Source organism: Phyllopteryx taeniolatus, unplaced genomic scaffold (genome assembly GCF_024500385.1).
Source record: "Phyllopteryx taeniolatus isolate TA_2022b unplaced genomic scaffold, UOR_Ptae_1.2 contig_25, whole genome shotgun sequence".
NCBI classification, from domain to species: Eukaryota; Metazoa; Chordata; class Actinopteri; order Syngnathiformes; family Syngnathidae; genus Phyllopteryx; species Phyllopteryx taeniolatus.
In genome coordinates this window covers 307,798-330,288 of record NW_026903173.1, presented here as the reverse complement: position 1 = coordinate 330,288, position 22,491 = coordinate 307,798, and the positions used below count along the sequence as shown (strand labels likewise).

The 22,491-nt window shown below is 41.4% G+C and overlaps 1 protein-coding gene and 1 long non-coding RNA gene across 7 annotated transcripts in view; one reads left to right on the top strand and one right to left on the bottom strand.

The window, feature by feature from the left end:
• The window catches only part of stxbp1b (syntaxin binding protein 1b), a 72,772-nt gene that overhangs the window by 23,949 nt on the left and 26,332 nt on the right, over positions 1-22,491 (top strand). For all 6 annotated transcript variants that reach the window (XR_009787067.1, XR_009787070.1, XR_009787068.1 and 3 more), the window contains 3 exons: positions 2,310-2,413; positions 3,610-3,758; positions 10,305-10,389. Coding sequence is in view for 2 of the 6 variants with exons in the window: in XM_061765113.1 (XP_061621097.1) it covers positions 2,310-2,413; positions 3,610-3,758; positions 10,305-10,389 (338 nt within the window). In the remaining 4 variants the exon portion in view is untranslated. The remainder of the gene's footprint in view (positions 1-2,309; positions 2,414-3,609; positions 3,759-10,304; positions 10,390-22,491) is intronic.
• On the bottom strand, positions 15,592-19,256 carry LOC133473444 (uncharacterized). The gene is made up of 3 exons (XR_009787073.1): positions 19,187-19,256; positions 18,088-18,135; positions 15,592-15,719 (listed from the first exon to the last, which is right to left on the bottom strand). It is a non-coding gene; the product is annotated as an uncharacterized LOC133473444 (long non-coding RNA).

The window sequence follows — 22,491 nt, the reverse complement described above, 5'->3', positions numbered from 1 at the left end:
CAAAGGTCCTATTGACGTGAATTTTTCACCTGATGTTGGGAACAACCCAAGTAATCCATACATACAAAGAAAGTAGAACAAATAAGATCAGAAATTAAGTTGTGTGTAAAAATGTGAAATGACAGGGAAAAAGTATTGAACACATGAAGAAAGGGAGGTGCAACAAGGCATGGAAAGCCAAGACAACACCCAAAACTACCAATAATCAATCAGCAATCCAGCCCCTTGTCAGTGCAAATGAATATCAGCTGGTTCAGTCCTAATTGATGGCCTACAAAAAGGTCTCATTGCCAAGGTGTGAGTCAAGACACATGTCATGATGGGTAAGAGCAAAGAGCAAAGAGGAAGTGGAAAGCCAATCATACCACCACAAATTTGCCTCGATCAGGTGCTCCTCGCAAGATTTCTGACAGAGGAGTGCAAAGAATAATCAGAAGAGCCAAAGAGCCAAGGACCACCTGTAGAGAGCTTCTAAAAGACCTGGAATTAGCAGGTACTGTTGTCACTAGGGAAACAGTGAGTAATGCACTCCGCCGCCATGGCCTATATGCACACTCATCACGCAAGACCCCATTGCTCAAATAAAGCATGTCAGAGGTCAAAGTTTGCTGAACAACATTTGGACACGCCAGTTAAATACTGGGAGAATATAGTCTGGTCTGTTGAGAGCAAAATTGAACTCTTTGGATGCCATAATGGACACCACGTTTGGAGAAACAATGCCTCAAAACACCATACCAAAAAAAACAAAAAACCCTAAAAACACCATACCAACAGTGAAGTTCGGAGGTGGGAATATGATGGTGTGGGGCTGCTTTCAGCAAATGGTACTGGTAAACTTCACCTTATTGAAGGAAGGATGAATGGGCAAATGTACCGATACATTCTTGACAAAATAATAATGCCATCTACGAGGATGATGAAAATGAAACGAGGGTGGACATTTTAGCAGGATCCAAATGATCCAAATCATACTGCCAAGGAAACTCTCAATTGGTTTCAAAGAAAAAAAAATAAAGCTGGTAGAATGGCCCAGCCAATTCAATCAAAAATCTATGGAAAGAACTGAAACTCAAGGTCCATAAAAGAAGCTCACGGAACCTTCAAGATTTGAAAAACTGCTTGTATGGAGGAATGGGCCAAAATCACACCAGAGCAATGCATGTGACTAGTTTCTCTATACGGGAGGTGTCTTGAAGCTGTCATTGCAAACAAAGGCTTTGGTACAAAGTATTAAAAAGATACCAGTTGGCGTGTTCAATACTTTTTCCCTGTGTCATTTCACATTATTTCACATAGCTTAATTACTGAGCTTATTTCTTCTACTTTCTTTGTATGTATGTATTACTTGGGTTGTTCCCAACATCTGGTGAAATGTTCATGTCAATAGCACCTTTGGAAATATATTTAATGAGAAAAATGGTGATGTGTTAAATACTTATTTCAGCCGCTGTACATTTTCTATAATATTTTTCAGTAAAGCTTGCTAACTGCTGACTTACTGTTATAAACCTCAACCTACAGGTTATACGGGGTTGTTTGTCTCTGCACATCCTTTAAAATGTAATTCAACATTAGCATTAATTGCTTCACTCAGTAATATTTATTGAATTGAACAACACATTTGCAAAATGTGCAAATGTGCAAAATCCTCTCGGACCCTCCCCACCCTGGTCACCAGCTCTTCCAGCTCCTTCCCTCAGGTAGGCGCTACCGATCAATGCAAACTAGAACTAGTAGACATTCCAACAGCTTCTTCCCTCTTGCAATCAACTTCTTGAACAGCTAACTTACAATTCCATTACAACAAGCTGGCAATTTTTTGACTTGAGTTCGTTGTCACATTTCTGTATTATGTATTACTCGTGCACTCACTGTAGTTGTCTCGCCGTGCTGCACTATTTGCATATAGTGGCCACTCATGCCAGAGTAGCATCTGCTCCATTTGCACACTGATTGAGGAGTATCTGTAACATTTGCACAACCATTGTCCCAGATTATCGCAGTACTCGTCACTTTAAACCGCATACACTCCTTGAAGTCTCAGTGCCCTTTGCACAATGGTCATTGCACCGGACTATTGCGATATTAGCCATTCGAACTGAGGACTCTGCATCTTTTTGCACAATTGTTGTTTGTTGTTGTTTTTTGTCAATGTCTTTATGTCTCCAAAGTGTTCTGTAAATTGACTGTCTGTTGTACTAGAGCGGCTCCAACTACCGGAGACAAATTCCTTGTGTGTTTTGGACATACTTGGCAAATAAAGATGATTCTGATTCTGATTCTGATTTGTGTTTGATTTATTACAGCAATTCCAGACTCCATGTTTGGACTCTTGACCAACTCTCGCGCCGCCAAAGCCATGAAGGCCTTGACTGAGATCCATGTAGCCTTTCTGCCCTATGAATCTCAAGTAAGAAAGTGTATTTTACTGGGTATCCATGAAATCAGCTTATTATTACCTGAGCCAAGCGTAAATAACAATGGTGGTTATATTTTCATACAGTGCAGTGCCATGAAAAAGTATTTGCCCCCTTCTCAAATTATTATTTTTTTTGCATAGTTTCCCCACTTGAATTTTTAAGATGATCAAATATCAGATAAAGATAACCCAAATAAACGTAAAATGTAGATTTTAAATGGTGATTTTATTTATCATGGGGAAATAACTATCCAAAGCTACCTGGCCCTGTCATCTAATCACATTTTTTGGAAAGCTGACTTCATTTTCGCTGACCACACCCCAGACTGATTACTTCCAGACCTGTTCAATCAAGAAATCACATAAATAGAACCTGTCCGACAAAAGGAAGTCGGCCAAAAGATCTCAAAAAGGTGCAACAAAATCCCATTGACCATTCCATCCTTCTTGATGGAATTTCAGGTACAATGTGAAACTGGTTTACTCTAACTTGAAAAATAGAAAGGAAAAAAATAGATGTATATTTTGTAATGTCTGTGTTAATAATCACATTTCTTTCTTAGCTCCCCTCCAGTGCAGTCACTTAGGACTTTGTCCTTGGGCAACGACTGTTTTCATTGTAATTAGTATTATTAGTATTATTAAAAAGTATTCGCTCACCTGCTTTTATGATCTGAAGTGATATCCCCTTCCTAATCAATAGGGTTTAATATGACATTGGTCCGTGGCATGGTGGGCGACTGGTTAGCAAATCCGCCTCACAGTTCTGAGGACCGGGGTTCAAATCCCGGCCCCGCCTGTGTGGCGTTTGCAAGATCTCCCCGTGCCTGAGTGGGTTTTCTCCGGGTACTCCGGTTTCCTACCGCATCTCAAAAACATGCATGGTAGGTTTGGGGATGTTCCCTTCCTGGTCCAAAGGTTTACTAAGCTTAGCGGTTGTTAAGCACTGCTGAGTTCTGCCAACCCGCCTCAGGGGCATACTACAGTAACCGGTATGTGAATGGTTTGTTTCTCTTTGTACTGCATGTAAAAAATATATAGCACAGTGGAAAAAGTAGTAAAGCAAAACAAAAAACAAACAAACAAAAAAATCAGGAAAAGAAATTAGGCACTACCTCTGTTCAAGGTATATTTTATTCCCCTGTTGACAAAAAGAGTTGGTTTAACCACATTTCCCTTTGGTACAGGTCTTCTCCCTGGATAAAGTAGATGCCTTTCAGGACTTCTACAGCCCCTTCAAAGCTGATGTGAAGAACAGTATGCTTGAAGGTTGCGCTGAGCAGATTGCCACTCTCTGTGCTACGCTCAAAGAATATCCTGGAATCCGATACAGAGGGTGAGAGCAACAATAATAATGCATGAAACCATTGGGTATCAGATTTTTTGACAAAAATTAACAATATTCATCCCAACAACCATAGTATACACAGTTGTGGTTGGAATTTTACATACAGTACACTCTTAATGGGCATATTATTTCCACGTTTGATGAATTACTTGAACGGTTCTTTTAACAGGGTGAAACAATTATACAATATACTGTAGATCTTCAATGATCTTTCAAGGTCCCGTATGTTGGCTATTTAGTATAAAAGTGTCAATTTCATTTCAAAAAACACATTGGTTTTGTTATACGATTATCCAGAAAAGGTCCCTCGGACAGCTACTACTGTTTGACCCATATTTGACTAAGACTGGCTCCTTTCCTCTGATTGGTTGCCTCCATGTAGAAGACCCGCTTGTGAGAGCGCATGTTCGTTTTGTTGACAACGCTGGCTAGAGAACGGTACAGATCTTCACGGCGTAGATCTTCACTGGTGTTGTAGATGAGCTCGAGAAATTCAAATGACCTGATTTCAGGCCTCTACGTAGGAAGACATCTGGAACAATGGACAATTTTAATTCATATTTCACGTTTACTGAGGCACCATTAGGGTTGGGCATAGAGAATCGAGAACCAATTGGACGTTCCGGTTCTCCCGGAATCGTTCAAATTTAAAGTTTTCGGTTCCCAGTTTCTATGTCTCGTCTCCCAACCCTGAAGAAGAGTGTGGCAAAAACCAAAGAAGATGAAAGTGCACAAAGACGTGCTTGTGCCCAGTGGTGGTGGCGGCGAACAAAAATGTGTTTTAACTTTGTTAAAATTAATGCAGAGCTTCAGTGAAGTCAACTCTCAGTCATTTGGATGAGTGAAACAATAAAATACGTCTATGCTAACATTGAGACAGCTAACAAGGTAAACGGTTGGTGGCACTTTTGCACAGATGGTTTTTAGCGTTTATTTTAGTCTTCAAACCAACGTAAGAGCCAATGACGGGAAAAAAAAGCTTAACATTGAGCTAAAACTTCACCGTTGCAACTTTACATCACAATGAATTGGGACAAAATTCACATCAGCCGGCTGCATTTCTGGGTGTTGTTAATAAATGGCTTTTGCTTTGCATAGTAGAGTTTCAAGTTGCACTTATGGATGTAGCGCCGAACTGTATTTACTGACATTGGTTTTCTGAAGTGTTCCTGAGCCCATGTGGTGATATCCTTTACACATTGATGTCGGTTTTTGATGCAGTGCCGCCTGAGGGATCGAAGGTCACGGGCATTCAATGTTGGTTTTCGGCCTTGTCGCTTACATGCAGTGATTTCTCCAGATTCTCTGAACCTTTTGATGATATTATGGACCGTAGATGATGACATCCCTAAATTCCTTGCAATTGTACGTTGAGGAACATTGTCCTTAAAATTGATATGGTCACAGGGTTGAAATTAGGGTAACAGGGTTGCATTAAGTAAAATGGATGACTAGCTACATTATTTTTGATTATAGAACATCATATAAAATAGTGACAAATAAATGCCCAAGACACCAAAGTGATCTTTGAATAACTTTTAATACCTTCTGTCGCAGTTTTCCTCAAATAACACCCAAAAATATACGTAATAATAATAATTAAAGAAACTAAAACTTGCCCTTTGGTTCAGAACATTGCTTTTAAAACTTTGATGGCTGGCTGGCCTAGCCTATCAACATATTCACTCTAACACTGAGCTGAAAACATTTCACTCTAACACTTAGCTGAAAACCTGTCATCTGCTTTAGAACATCGGTCTTCTAATATTCCACTTTACTTTTCATGGCTGACCAGAGTGTTCCATTGGTCTGCTGTGATGGGCAGGTGGCCTAAGGGAACATTTTGTGGCGGTGGAATGATGGTCAGCATATCCTCAAAGGGATACCAATGGACATCCTCCCTCAACAGCCAGAAAAAGCGGATTTCCCCCACTCTGTGCATACATTTCACCTGGCAGTTGGTCTCATTCACCTCTTGGATGATCCCTGGGTAGATGTGGCCCTCATACAGCAGGGCACACCACTTACCCATAACCTCTGGAGTATGACACTGCTCTTTTTCTGGTGTGCTGTGTGCTAGGTCTTCTGTGTGGTCATCTGTGCTATTAAAGCTGAAGCTTTTGGTTGGTTTGCTGGCAATTACATTCCAGATTCCCATTTGCTGAACACATGCAGCTGATGTCGCAGTAGAATATTTTTCCAGGTGAAAAAGTAATCACCTGGCAAGGGAAGATCAGTCATACACAAGTTAGTTCAAAGTGCTTTAACTCAATAAGAATCATGGTGAAGTGCATACCTGGTGAAGCCTCATTTTGGATGGTACTGATGGAAGGTCAGCCGGCATTTCCTTCACTGCATCATCTCCTGGATGTAAAACAATTTCACCTTTGATTCACCATCCTTCAGAGTTTGGCAAAGGGACATTCCTGTGGGAATATCAATTCCTTGGCTGACAAGCCTGTCAGCCCTCCTCTTCAGTGTGCCACCTATGCCATCTGGGGCTCCTTTGCCATGACTGGCTTCAAAGTAATTCCAGGTTCCACTACTTAAAAATTTCAGGAGAAAAAAGGTAAACGTTTCTACGCTGTTTGTATTGTGTACAGGGCCCATCGCTAAAGAAATGCACAGTTGTCACATGTGGGAATTTTTCTCTAATTTCCTTCAGAATGGGCTCCATGTGTTTCCGTATTGCAGGTGGTCAGGTCGTCCCTTCAATCTTGATGCCGATATGGTGCAGAAGGAGGTAGGAGCAGATTCTCCCCCCACGTGACAAACACCAGTGTGTAAAGTGGCCTGTTGGTGGGATGCACCAAAATGAACAGACTGCACTTCTGCACTGTATTTGCAAGCATAGTTTTCTGAGAAATCAACATGGACTACACATTGGTTGGCAGAGAGGTTCTGCTTCAGGGCCCGTGAGAAAGCATACTGTTGCCTGATGTTGTAGAGATGATGCCTAAACATCTGGAGCAAAGTGGCAAATGTGTCCCCTATTATGAATTGGAACTCATAGGGTGAATACAGTTTTTTTTATGTAAAGTTAATCATCCCATCGAGGTAATTGCTGCAACCATAATCAATTTGGAGTACAATTAGGAAATAAAAGAAAACAATCAGTATGTAAAATTCAGAAATGTGTTTACATTATGTAGAGTAAGTAAATTATATCTCAGATAATGTAAATTGTTGAATTGAATTACAAATAATAGTTTTTAAAGTCTGAATAAACTGGAGGAGGTGCAACCCTGTTACTGTCGTACAGCCCTGTTACTCTAATCACAGCAACAGGGTTGCAAATCTGTACGAATGTTAGCTTTCTCTCAGGAGTAGAAGCTAGCTGTTTAGCTTGCTGTTACCGTTCACCAAGAGGACAAACTTACTTATGTAAATAATTAAAGAAAAAATAAAATAAATGTCTTATTCTGATCATATCCATAACAGGGTTGCATGAGGTAGAGTGAGACATTCAATCAAGGCTAACTATTTTATAAAAATATGAAAACTAGAAGAGAGGACATCCCTTTGCTCTACCCATTCTTTTGGAAAAGTGTTTGATGATGTCAAGTCCAGCGTATCATGTGATTCAGTGCTTTCTTTTTCTTCTACTATGCTAAAAAGGTTATGGTAACAGTGTTGCGTGCATGTTGTGGGACACATGTTCCATGAATAATAATTATTATTTGAAATATGTTTATTAAAACAAATGTTCCCACAGTTACAAGAGACAGCAATGAAACAAATACCCAAAAAAAAAGAAATTTAAATTTCATTTTAACTGTTCAATTTGAGATTCAATTTGGTCATTAGAGGGGTGGGACAAGAGAAAAAATGCATTTTACGGGGTACTCCAGACTTATTTGGTATTTTTAAAACTATTTTCAAGCATTCTTTTCCTCTAAGTTTTTTTAGATTTGGTCTTAGGACAAGTACATTTACTCAGAAACTGCATGTTTTAGTATTTTGTATGTGGATTATTTAAAATTTGAAGGGTGGGACGTAAAATGTCCTCCAATTCTGGATTGACCCAAACCTAAAACTGGAAACAAAACATGACTGGTAAAATAACTGAGTGACAACTGGCGACTATGACGTGACACAGGCAGAGACAATGACAGATGAAACAAAACCAAACAACCCAAACGAAAACAGACCATGACAGTACCACACACACCACCACCCCCCTTAAGGAACGGATCCCAGACGTTACCCAAAAGTTACAACTTCATAAAAAAAAAAGAAAAAAAAGAAAATAAAGTAATCAACACGTTGTGCGGAAGGGGGCCTGGAGGAGGGTTCAGAGTCGCCCCTCAGGGTTGGTCAGTCTGGTGCAAGTAGAGGTGCTTGGCTGGGCTAGGACGCCTAGCACCAGGGTCTTCACAGGGCCATTCAGGCGGATGGCCATGATGCCGAACCCAATGGTAATGCAGGGGCCAGGCAATAGGGTCGGGTGGTGGCCGCAGCTGTGGGGGAGTGGGAACGGGAGCCTGGTGCAGCCGCCGAGGAGCGGGAACGGGAGCCTGGCACAGCCATCGAGGAGCAGGAAGGGGGTCTGCAGTCGCTTCCTCGGCCTGCCGCCATTGAGGTTTGGGAGCAGATGACACAAGGGGGGCAGAGTGCACAGTGACTCGGGAAGGTAAACTAGGAAAAACGGGTGGTGCGGAACAAGGTGGCTTGGGGGCAGGTTTGGATGGACGTGACTTAATTGGAGGCGTGGAACCAGGTGTGGGAACTGGTGAAAAATTAAGTGACTTGGGAACAGGGGAAAATAAACATGATAATATGACCTTTAGTTGGGCGCCTCTGTTGGCCACCACGCGGCAGTCCCAGATAAATGGCCAAACGGATGCCCAAGTAAAGGTCAGAGGGAAAGGACTTGGGCTTGGAGTCGCAGGGGTTGGGAAAGGAAAAACGTGACAAAAACTGACTAGGATGGGAAAAACGAGGGAAGGAACCAGAAAAATCTAAATCCGTGTCAGTCAGAATCAGACAGGTTAACTAAATCGGGGCCATCTTCACAATCTGAAAAATCTGAATCTAAAATGGATGTGACGACGTCCGAAGCCTCGCTGCCCGACTGTACCACTGACCGATTCGGAAAGTGCTTCACCGTATCTAAACCCCTCATCCATTCAAAATGTGTGTGTGTGTTTTTTTTTTTTTTTTATATAGAGTTGCGGTCAGCTCAGTTTGGATGAAGACTGTAGTTTGTAGAGGCTAATAGAGTTTAGAGTGTTGACACCAGTTTGGACAGTATTCGTCACTCCTCGGAATCCTTGGAAAGAGGCTCCTGCCCGCTAACCCAGCACCCTGGTCTAATGGCCCAGCCGTTGGTGCACTCGACTCTCAAGCTGGGTTATGGTGGTTGCCTGAGTTTGAACCCCAAGCAGCACAGCACAGCACAGCACTTGCACAAGGAACTATCATTGAGGCTTATCAATTATCTTTGTTTGTCAAAAACTGAATTTTCCACCCTTTCTTATTTTAATCATGGAGAAAGTATTTATTGTGTTCACAGAAAGTAAGGTAAAATAAAACCTCACTGGGAGTTTAGAAATTACTGTTCCCCAATTTAAAAATCTTGCTCTTGAATGAATCACTTCACACAAAACCTGTGCGATAACCTGTTATTTCTAAATAAGCACTGAAAATCCTCTGCCCTCTTAAGCCCATGCCATTTTCCCAAAGTGACAGAAAAACATTATACCACCTGCCATACCCATGATGATGAACATTTATAGCACACAGAATGCGTTCAAAAATAATATTTGACACTTTATGTTGGGAAATTACTTGGTCAAACATTGTTTTGTAATACATAGTCATTCACAAGAGCCAAAAAGACGCAAAAATGAAACGCAGGACATACTGTATGAGGTAACGATACAGCTGCCTGTGATTATGCACATGGCCAGCAGGTGGTTTCGTGTGCAAGGAAGCATCAAGAAATGAACCTGACAATGACAATGAACCGACAAGAACTGAAAGAAACCAGGGACCTAAATACAAACAGATTGACGAGACAAAGAGGAACACCTAGACAAGACACGAGTGGCTGGAGGAAACTGATTGGTCGACACAGGGTAAAAGGTAGACGAGAACAGGTGGACACAATAACTAAATGAGCACACAAAACATGAAAAACATGGAACACAGGAAAATGTTAAACAAAACCTAACAAAACAACCCAAACCAAAACATAGACCATGACACAGTTACTTCTTCTCACCAACAATAATTACTTTTGCATGCAGGCACATGTTGTTGAATGAAGAAAAAATAGCCTCCACCAAAAAGGAAACTTTTCTCATCCAGGGGAAATGGGCAGGTGCTTGAGCAGCACTAGGAGTTTATTTGTGCACACACACGCACACACAGTTTGGGTATTGTTTATCACTTTCTCCTAGCCATGAGTGCAAGCTCTAACGCTGAAAGACTATAACAGTTTAACAATTTTAGGGGGTACAGGATGTACAGTATTTTGAAAATAACCCACTCAACATTGTACTGTAAGTATGTTGTTTTTGTCTTATTCAGAGAGCACAAAGACTGCGCTGTTCTGGCCCAAATGCTACAGGACAAGCTGGATGGCTACAAGGCTGATGACCCCAGCATGGGGGAGGTGGGTGGTTTTCCTTTAAAAAATAATAACCAAGGCAACAGCAAATTCAATATTCTGTATAAAATGTCAAAACACCCACACATTTATAACTTTTTTGACTTAAGAAAACAAAGTATGTACTACCTAGGAACTGTAATTAAAGTTGATTAAAATGTTTGGTCATCTGTGTGGACAATATGTGCAGAAATCTGTACGTAAGCATGGTGTTTGAATAAGACCAGGCATTTATAAAGTTATTGCACACTAACCTGTTGTTAATCCTAATCCTTCTTACACTACTTCAAAAAGGAATGGTATTCACAAATGTCTTTCGGTCTAGCTATTGTTCTGACAATAGAAATATTTCAAATGGACACTATATTTAAATAAATGCTTCAATTTTTACGGAAGTGCATTCGTGAGGTTACACACTGATGTCAGACGAGAAGGCCTGGCTCTCAGTCTCCACTTTAATTCATTCAAAAGTGTTATATAGGGTTGAGGTCAGGATTGTGCAGGCCAGTCAAGTTCATCCACATCGAACTCTCTCATCCGTGTCTTTAGGAACCTTGATTTGCGCACTGATGCACAGTCATGTTGGAACAGGAAAGGGCCATCTCCAAATTGTTCCCACAAAGTTGGAAATGTCCAAAATATTAGCCCCCAAGCTCCAGTGAAAGAACTCTGAATGCTTCATCATACCAAGGAGAGGTTCTGTACAGTCCAGCAGTTTTGGGATTATGCCATCCTGTTCCAACATGTCTGTGCATCAGTGCACAAAGCAAATTTGGTGTGGTTTAACTTGACTGGCCTGCACAGTCCTACCCAGAACACCTCTGGGTTGATTTCGAGTGGACAGTGAGCCAGGCCAGAATGTTAACCCTAAGAAAATTACTGAATAATGTGCAGGACACTTAATCATTTTCATGTAATTGTACAGTGCATTCATACATTTTATTTCCTGGGGACGAAAATAGCATCGATTTGGTAGAATGGCCCATATAAGCTTTAACATAATATGGGGGTTTGCTCTGTTTGAGCACAATGCAGCCCTATGGGGGGCACAAGCCAGTACAAACTGTAGGCCGGTCCCAAGCCCGGATAAATGCAGAGAGTTGCGTCAGGAAGGGCATCCGGCTTAAAACTTTGCCAAACAAATATGAGCGTTCATCCAAAGAATTCCATACTGGATCGGTCGTGGCCCAGGTTAACAACGTCCGCCACCAGCGGCATCAACCTACAGGGCACCGGTGGAAATTCAGCTACTGTGGGTTGAAGTCGAAGAAGAACAAGAGGTGGAAAGCGGGTTCTTCAGCAGAAAGAGAAGAGGAAAGATGGAAATATGTTGACTGGTGCCAGTAGTGTGCTAGATAGATGGAAAGAATACTTCGAGGAGTTGATGAATGAGGAAAATGAGAGAGAAGGGAGAGTAGAAGAGGCAAGTGTGGTGGACCAGGAAGTGGCAATGATTATTAAGGCGGAAGTTAGAAAGGCATTAAAGAGTATGAAAAGTGGAAAGGCAGTTGGTCCTGATGACATTCCTGTGGAGGTATGGAAGCATATAGGAGAGGTGGCTGTGGAGTTTTTGACCAGCTTGTTCAATAGAATTCTAGGGCGTGAGAAGATCCCTGAGGAATGGAGGAAAAGTGTGCTGGTGCCCATTTTTAAGAACAAGGGTGATGTGCAGAGCTGTAAAGTTGATAAGCCACACAATGAAGTTATGGGAAAGAGTATTGGAGGCCAGACAGAAGTGAGTATTTGCGAGCAACAGTATGGTTTCATGCCTAGAAAGAGTACCACAGATGCATTATTTGCCTTGAGGATGTTGATGGAAGTACAGAGAAGGTCAGAAGGAGCTACATTGTTGTCTTTGTAGATCTAGAGGAAGCGTATCACAGAGTACCCAGAGAGGAACTGTGGTACTGCATGCGGAAGTCTGGGGTGGCAGAGAAGTATGTTAGAATAATACAGGACATGTACGAGGGCAGCCGAAGAGCGGTGAGGTGTGCTGTAGGTGTGACAGACGAATTTAAGGTGGAGGTGCGACTGCATCAGGGATATGCCCTGAGCCCCTTCCTGTTTGTAGTGGTGATGGATAGGCTGACAGATGAGGTAAGACTGGAATCCCCGTGGACCATGGTGTTTGCAGATGACATTGTGATCTGCAGTTAAACCAGGGAGCAGGTGGAGTGTTGGATTTATCTTACCCAACATTATAAAAAATAGACACAAAAGGAATGAAGACGCTGGTTTCTTTTTCTTTCTGTGGTAATTCTCACTTCAACTCTTTCGAGTGGAGAATTCTTGCCTTTGCATCCACAAAAGTCCACCGTTTACTTTCCCACTGTTTTGGTATGGAATGAAAAACCTAGTGGTTTCCCATTTCCCATTTACACTCTCATTCAAACAGTTTTCATTCACACTGGCTCGTTAGAGGACTCCGCCGTCCCATACGGAATTTAACTACGTCTGTCAACAGCTCATTAGAGGACTCCGCCGTCCTATACGGAATTTAACTACGACGCCACGAAACTTTCCTAGTTTCTTTATTCATTAAACACGGAATTTAAGTACGTACAGGACTCCGGCATCCTCGCGGAATATGTCGGACTCCGCCGTCCATTACTTGCCAGTGACTAGTATTACACAAGGTTTATTAAACACGGAATTTAAGTACGTACAGGACTCCGCCGTCCTCGCGGAATTTGTGGACTCCGGCGTCCTTTTTTCTAAAAAAATTTTTAAATTTAACTCACCAGTCATCTTCAATCCTGTGGATTGTCGTCAACCTTCAGATCCCAGTTGAGGAGAACGAAGACCAGTCCCGTAAAGGGTCTTACTTGCCGTGGCCACGGTCTCTTAACTGGAAGTCGGCTCCACAACTGGAATCCTCGGGTGTGTTGACATCTGGCTCGAAGGACCAATTTAATGTTGGATTTATCTTACCCAACATTATAAAAAATAGACACAAAAGGAATGAAGACGCTGGTTTCTTTTACTCATGAGGAGGGCGTATGGGAGATTGTTCAGATCACAGCCTCTCAACACGCTCTAAACAATCCCCCCCCTCGCTCCTGCATTTATTTGAAATAGGAGGGATTTACAAATCATAATGTTCTAAGCAATAAGACACAACACAAAATATTTGATAATAAGAGGGTTTTTCCCAGACATAGTATTCTAAACAATAAGACACGACACATAATATTTGATAATAAGAGGGTTTTTCCCAGACATAGTATTCTAAGCAATAAGACACAACACAAAATATTGGACCAACACTTGTCTCGACCCGACCACATCCGATCACGTCCTTGGTCCAGGCGCCCTTCCATTGGATGATGCTGAGTCATCTTTTCGAAGGCGAGACATCTAAAATCGTCCATAATACTAATGCAAGCTAAGCAAATAAATGATAACTTCTAGAATATATTTAACATGGAGGAACAGTTAGAAAGATGGAGGCATCCACTGGAAAGCAGGGGAATGAAGATTAGCTGAATAGCAAAGGTGGAGGACTTTAAATACTTGGGGTCAACCGTCCAGAGCAATGTTGAGTGTGGTCAGGAAGTGAAGAAACGGTTCCAAGCAGATATGAACGGGTTGAGGAAGGTGTCAGGTGTGTTATGTGACAGAATAGTCTCTGCTAGGATGAAGGGCAAAGTTTATAAAACAGTGGTGAGGCCAGTCATGATGTACGGATTAAAGACAGTGGCACTGATGAGGCAACAGGAAGTTGAGGATGTTGAGGTTCGCTCTCGGAGTGACCAGGTTGGATAAAATTAGAAATGAGCTCATCAGAGGGACAGCTGAGGTTCGATGTTTTGGAGAAAAGTTAGAGAGAGCAGACTTCGATGGTTTGGACACATCCAGAGGAGAAATAGTGAGTATATTGGTAGAAGGATGATGAGGATGGAGCTGCCAGGCACAAGAGCTAGAGGAAGACCAAAGAGAAGGTTGATGGATGTCGTGAGGGAAGACATGATGGCAGTTGGTGTTCAAGAGGAGGATGCAGGAGATAGGCTTACATGGAAAAGGATGACGCGCTTTGGCGACCCCTAAAGGGACAAGCCCAAAGGATGTATAAAAAGCTTACTTGTCACAAAATAATGCACCCTTACTAAACTATTTGAAGTCAAAATTGCTGACTTGTCTGTCATTCTCTCAACTCATTGACAAAGCAGTTCAGCAAGGCGGCTTTATATATCAGGCTTTGCAGACTTTTTTAGAAGTATCTTTTGGCTCCTGTAAGCAAAATGTTTTCACATCGTGTTTCATGGTCTGAAAGCTTGCACAAATTTAGGGGACAAAAATGTCGCTCCTTCGCCGCGCTGTGACACAGATGGCCAATAGGATCAGCGCAAGACCTTGTGTCCACACACACACACAGACAAACACACACACACACACAAACATAGCATGACCCTTAGTTATGAGGACCCAAATGGTTTATCTGTACATTACCCATACACACACACACACACACACACACACACACACACACACACACACACACACAAGCATAGCAAGAGCCTTAGTTATAAGGACTCCAGTGGTTTACCTGCACATGACACACACAAACATGGCAAGACCCTTCGTTATGAGGACCCAAATGGTTTACCTGGACATTACCCATACACACAAACACACACACACATTATAAGACCCCGAATTATGAGGACCCATATGGTTTACCTGGACATTACTCAAATTGACGAGTGAAATGTGGAAATATTTAACTGTGAAGTGGAAAAAAAGTCAACCTCAAAAACAAAGGGATAATGTTAAGTCTGAAGACAAATTGCAGTACACTGTTGTTTTTTAAAACAAATTTATATTAAAGAAAATGAAAATACAACAAAGCTCAGAGGAAAAAGGCAAGATAGCATTTACTGTACTTCAAACAACTGAGCAGCAACATTAAGTTTGCAAAAAACGTGCTTGGATTAGAAATCCATTTTATAAAATAAAATAATTATTTTTTTAATAAAACAAAGTGCAGAGATACAAAAACAATGCACCGAGGAAAAATCAAATATACAGCTGTAAAATGGTCTTAAACTTTCTTTTTGAACAGGGTTGTCCAAACTGCAAACTAGTACTGAAACCGGTACTCTAACCATTACTGACTCATGGCAACTCTCTTTCTGAAAGTCAAGCCCCTGTTCCTCACAAAATCTCACATGTTTTTTATAGTTCTAGCCTTCAAACAGGGTCCTCAGCAAGCTTGCATTGCTGACACTCCAACTTTGTTGCAAGGTGTCCCTTTAAAATGTGTGCTTTGAAGTGTTTCATCACAGCATTAACTTCATTTTTGCTCCATGGCCTTTTCGTACACCGTCTTGGGTTGACTGGTTTAAAAAACATGCAGTAAATATATTAGCCATGTGGCATTGTTTGTTTAATGTCAGCATGTTAAGACCGAAGACGATTTTTGTCCCCACCCAACCAATGTGTGAAAGAGGGAAGTGTGCTTATTAAGATATATATACTGTCCCCTCCAGAAGTATTGGAACGACAAGGTCAATTCCTTTGTTTTTGTTCTATACTGAACACATTTGGGTTTCAGATCAAAACATGTGACAAAAGGTCAAAATTCCAGCTTTTATTTCCTGGTATTGACATATAGATGTGTTAATCAACTCAGGACAGAGCATGTTTTTTTTAAGGCATCCACTTTTCAAGTGAGCAAAAGTATTGGCACAGACAACTTGGTGATTAACCTAATATTTGGTGGCAGAACCCTGACTTGCAATAGCTGGAATCAAGCCTGCGACCCACTGACTTCAGACAGTTGCATTCTTCATTTGAAATGCTTTTCCAGGCCTTTACCGTGGCCTACTTCAGTTCTTGTTTGTTTCTGGGGGTTTCTCCCTTCAGCCTCCTCTTCAGGAGGTAAAATTCATGCTTACTGGGTTAACGTCCGTTGATTGACTTGGCCAGTCTAAGACGTTCCACTTTTACCCCTTTTACTTGTGTTGGCAGTGTGTTTTGGGTCATTGTCTTGTTGCATGATGAAGCTTCTCCCGATTAGTTTGGATGCATTTTTTCCGTAAATTGGCAGATTCATTCATTCATTCTGCTGCTACTATCATGAGTTACATCATCAATAAAGACTATTGAGCCCCTTCCAGAAGCAGCCATGCAAGCCCAAGCCATGACATTACCTCCACCATGCTTCACAGATGTTTTGGATCTTAAGCAGATCTTTTTTTCTCCCCCTACTTTAGCCTTTCCATCACTTCGGTAGAGGTTAATCTTGGTCTCATCAGTCCATAAAACTTTGTTCCAAAATGTTTGTGGCTCATCTCTGTACTTTTGCAAAATCCAATCTGGCCTTCAGATTCATTTTGCTGATGAGTTGTGTGCATCTTGTGGCATGGCCTTTATATTTCTTCTGTCAGTCTTCTTCAAGCAGTGGATTGTGATACCTCCACTCCAGCCCTGTGTTCGATGTCTGTTGCTCAGTACACCAGTAGTTTCTTTCTTTTTCAGGACATTCCAAATTATTGTATTGGCTATGCCCAATGTTTGTACAATAGCTCTGATTGATTTTTCCCTCTTCTCTCAGCTTCAAAAATGTTTGCTTTTCTCCCAGACAGTTGTCTGGTCTTCATGTTTGCTCAACAGCAAATGCAGTTTTCACAGGTGAAACCCAAAGCTAAAAACAAGCACTAATGTTTCAGCAATCAAGGCAACACCTGAGCAACTACATCAGCCACATGTTCCAATACTTTTGCTCACTTGAAAAGTGGGTGGGTTCAAACAAAAGGTGCTCTGTCCCGAGTTATTTAACACATCCATCCATCCATCCATTTTCTGAGCCGCTTCTCCTCACTAGGGTCGCAGGAGTGCTGGAGCCTATCCCAGCTATCATCCGGCAGGAGGCGGGGTACACCCTGAACTAGTTGCCAGCCAATCGCAGGGCACATATAAACAAACAACCATTCACACTCACAGTCACACCTACGGCAATTTAGAGTATCCAATTCATGCATGTTTTTGGGATGTGGGAGGAAACCAGAGTGCCGGAGAAAACCCACCCAGGCACGGGGAGAACATGCAAACTCCACACAGGCGGGTTTGAATCCTGGTCCTCAGAACTGTGAGGCAGACGCTCAAACTGGTCTTCCACCGTGCTGCCTTATTTAACACATTCAGATGTAAATACCACGAAATAAAAACTGGAATTCTGAACTTGTCTCATATTTTGATCGAAACCCAAATGTCTTTAGGATACAACAAAAACGAAGGACCTGACCTTGCCGTTCCAATACTTTTGGAGGGAACTCTCTCTATATATATTTTGTTTAATTACCGGTATGTTATTGCAAATTGTTTCAGACTAGTAACCTCTAAACAAGTATGAATTTGAGAGCAAGTTATATATCAAAATTACATATACTTAAGATTATATGTAGTATAAAAACAATGACACCACAAAGTACTGACTTGAACTGCACTAATAGTATTCTGAAAACACTTCCAATAAGACTTTTTAAAAACAGTAACTTAAGGTTGCAACAAGACACTGAAAATAAGACTAATTGCAAGTTTACAAACTGTAAATAAATAAATAAATAAACCTATCCCACAAATTGTCTAAACCTCATTTCTTCACAGTTATAACAGTGATTATTGGTCACACCTGCTGCACTACTGTAAATGTGACTCAATGATAAGCAGTTTAAAATGAAGGGATGAATGGATGACTTCTACCTTTGGAGCAGGCTACCTCACCCTGAATGTCCAACTGATTAGTTTTTCCTAAAAAAAAGAAATGACTGTGAGACTCCAAACCATATCCGGAAAACTTTACATACTGTTAATATAGTTTAGCTTTAGAAACAGAACATAAGCTGCATCTGAACTGGACCATGTAAAGGGAAAAATCCAGATCCAGCCTGTCACATTTTGTAGCCCACAAAAGCAAATCAACACTTCCATGCTTCTTGCCGAAATTTGGCTTTTTTTAAACAAACTCCTTTTTACAGTAACTTGACTTCTGATTTCAAAACTACTTATCGCTTAATTTGTGTATATGTAGTCCTATGAAAAGGAATCAAAGTTATGGTTTCAGTCATAAATGACCCTATGTGGAGAACCAATTACGTGGCCCATGACAAAAATGAGTTTGATACCCGTCTTTGAACAAGTGCACAATAAATCAACTGTTTTGTCTTGAAGATGTCATTTATTTATCAAATCAAACTTGGCCAGATTTTTGCTAAATGACACTGTAAACACAATATAATTACCCACAAAAGCAGTCCTCAGAAGTTCATCATTCACTTCCAGATATGTTTCTATTTTCACCTGTCATTCCAAAAATGTTAACACTTGTGGAAAAAACAACCTGTTCTCTGTATTCTGTCACTCTGCGCCTCTGTCTCCTCCTCGCCACAACAACAGCAGCTATCTGTGTGCAGTTTAATACGTAGTTTCCCTTCAAACTTATAATTTATCAAGACAATAATCACTGAAACTGCCTTGAGTTGGCAAATTACAATGCGTGTGCTCAATTAACATTTGCTTTTTCTCCCCTCTGTATTTTGCACACGGTGGTTAAAACGCTCCATATTGCATATTCATTAAGGCAAACCTACAAAATAAACAGTACGTATTATCCTGCAAATGTGAAAGATGCAAAAACAGTGTGCCACGTTCGATCAGCTTGCACATTTTATGCGGGTGATGTCAAGTTTGCGCACGTTTTTCCACATGCAGACCTTGAGTAAATCAGCCCTAAGAGTAAAATAACGAACCCACTACTTAAACAGAAAATAGTATTCATCTGAAACATTTCTAGATACAGTACCTTTGGATTTTTTGGCCTCATTGTGGGACAATTTTATCTTCTTCCTTTTTCCTAAGGAAGTAAAAGTAAAACAATCCAAATAGTTATGTATCTGACCAACTGAAGTCTGAGTAGCTGAAGATAATTAGATTTAGTCAGACTGAAAGCAATCCTCCGTTTCTAAAAATCTACATTTTAGGACTGTCCACACCCCTATTTGCAAACGAGCATGTCAGTATAGGTAACTTTGAGCCATTTCCATTGATTGTCGTGTTGACACCATTAATTTATTGTAATTAATGACAGTTCTTTTTAAAGACACAGAACCAAAAGCTGCAAATTGCATGTTTTTTTTTTTTCTTTTTGTCGGGTTACTTTACAAAAGTCCTTATCACGGCAGACATCTCTGGTAGGAAATGTGTGAAATATGACATTTGCATATGTTTTCATACCTTTCACACAGTAGTTTTTAAAGTACCTTTGGAAGCAACTCCAGTCTGGATTCTTCTTGGGTATGAAGCTACAGGCTCAACTCACCATCAACATCACACTCATGTACTTGAATGAATGAATATGATGCCAAGCCTCAGGCGAACGTGTGCCTTGCGTCCGTTGTCAACGCAGTATCATTATCGGCCTTTGGTTCCTCAGTTTCAGTTTTGGTCAAGAATTATCATTTCGGTTCATCACTAGTCTCTACTCCAATCTTAAACACAAACATGAATGCATTCTGAAGGAGCATATTCTTTTCATACCCCTTGGTCTAACGGCAGGATCAGATTCCCCATTGCCTCCATCATTGGCAGAACCTCCATTGTCTGCATCATCTCCTTCTGCTTTGTCTTGCTCCAGATCATTTACCTCTGCTTCATCTTTCTCCACATCTTCAGCGATGCCTTCCTCCAAATCTGTTTCTAGTTCATCTTAAGGAAATCATGTTTAATGAGAACACATACAATCTATATAAATATAATTTATAAATTATCAACGTTATTGAAACATTTTATAAAATATACTTGTGAAATATGACAAAGCTTTATATAATCCATTTATCCTCTTAATCTGGGTTTACTCCTCCATCACTTAAGTGTGCAGGGGCCCATGTTTAAACTATTTCATCTTCTCTTTTCAGCATTTTGAAAATCATCCCCATACCTTCTAAATCAATCTCATCTAGAGATTTTCCTTGAAACTATGAAAGAGACCCTCGCTCCATTGCAAGGAGAAGCTTGGAGATTTTTGCCATTTCTATTGTTGCTTCCGGTAGCCGATAAATGTCTCTACGGACCCGAATGTCGTGGCCCAAAAAGTTGGCCAGTTGGTCCAGTTCATTATTCTTCAGGTTAAGAATCTGGGACAGTGTTGCAACATGCTTGCGAAGATGTGTAGACCTGAGATATTCCGGATTCTTTGCACCACACTGGCTCGCAAAAATCCTGATGGAGTCCTGTCCCCTGTAGAAGCTGGTAGAGGGACACTGCGGCCTTGCAAATAGGAAAGGGTTGTCCCTGTGCACTTTATATACATCTCTTTTGTATACTAGATGCTACATTGACAACCTCAGGGTTTAACAAAAGAGCAACTTTTCTGCCTCTTTTTCCCATAATCTCTACCCTGCTGAAGTGCTTGGCCAACCTTTGCTCAAACGGTGAGAGGCCAACTGCTATGTCCTCATGGAGCTCAGTCCGGTCCCGTTTCTCAAAACACTCTCGTGTCATTTTAGAGACCTCTCCGGCACGACATCTGTTAAAGGTAATGATCTGAGCAGGTGTCACTCTAGCAACTTCAGCATAAGTCTGGGGTGACGCATGGTTTTTCAGGTTTTCAACAGCCTCAGCTGACTTCTTATTCAAGTACTGATGGAAAATCTGCACATCCTGTGTGAAGCGTATGGTAGAGGCTTTGTTGAATTTTGATTTGTTCAACGTAGCGAGGGCAGTGTGGGAGATGAGCTCTGTCCATTCATTTGCGCATAACTTATATTATAACTTATATATTAAGCATATCCATGCTTGTTATAGAGAGACTGTCCAAGTTGCAGTATCAAGAAATCATTTCGAGCTACAGATGCTACCTCATCTTGCTTCATATATCCAAGCAGCTTCCAGACACCAGGGCTAATTGTTGACTCTGCAACATCAGCCAGAGCTAAGACTTTGGCTCTACCGGTAGCTTCTGTATCTGTCATGGCCTTTGAAGGGCATCGAGGCAAGTGTCGGTTCCTTGCGAACAAACATGCCTTTACAATATAATGCACATATGTTTTGGTATTAATTAAAACATTTGATTTTGTTGGTCTTCCATTCAGTTTTATTGGCCCATTCTCATTTTTCCTAACCTCTTGGTTATGGTCGAAATTACCCTTGTTCTGGAGTTTCTCAAGTAAACGTTTTCTCTCTTTAGAATGTTTAGGGAGCAAAAATGCTTTGGCAATATCAGGCTCTTCTTTTTCAAGCATTTTAAGGTGACGGACAATTTTGGATTGAGGTTTCTTGCAAACATAACAGTAATTTTTGTGGGTGGAAGAAGAATCAGGCGGCACGGTGGCCGACTGGTTAGAGCGTCAGCCTCACAGTTCTGAGGACCCGGGTTCAATCCCTGGCCCCGCCTGTGTGGAGTTTGCATGTTCTCCCCGTGCCTGCGTGGGTTTTCTCCGGGTACTCCGGTTTCCTCCCACATCCCAAAAACATGCATTAATTGGAGACTCTAAATTGCCCGTAGGCATGACTGTGAGTGCGAATGGTTGTTTGTTCGTATGTGCCCTGCGATTGGCTGGCAACCAGTTCAGGGTGTACCCCGCCTCCTGCCCGATGACAGCTGGGATAGGCTCCAGCACGCCCGCGACCCTAGTGAGGAGAAGCGGCTCAGAAAATGGATGGATGGATGGATGGATGGAAGAAGAATCAGAGTTTAGTGCCGTCTCCACGATTGCCACTTTATCAGAAAATTGAGACTCCATTACAGTTTCTTCCTGAAAAGTTGGAGGCTTCTGAGGATTGCTTGTGGTGGGATCATGATCAGAACAGGGTGCATTATCACGTACGAGGTCTTCATCAATGCCAAGTTTGTCAGTGTTGAAAACTGCTGTGTCCCCCCGGCAATTTGTGTGTTTTAGCAGATGGCTTTTCCTCTTCTTAGAAGACTCTGAGGTAGATGGTGCCATCTTATGGTGTGCTGGCTTTAGACCATTGATGGTTGAAAGGCTATCATCACAATCAATATTTGCAGTCTGAGGTGCACACTCTTCATCAGAGCTGAATCCACCACTACTTGATGTAACGAGAGGTACATAGTCTTCATCAGAGCTGAATCCCCCGCTACATATT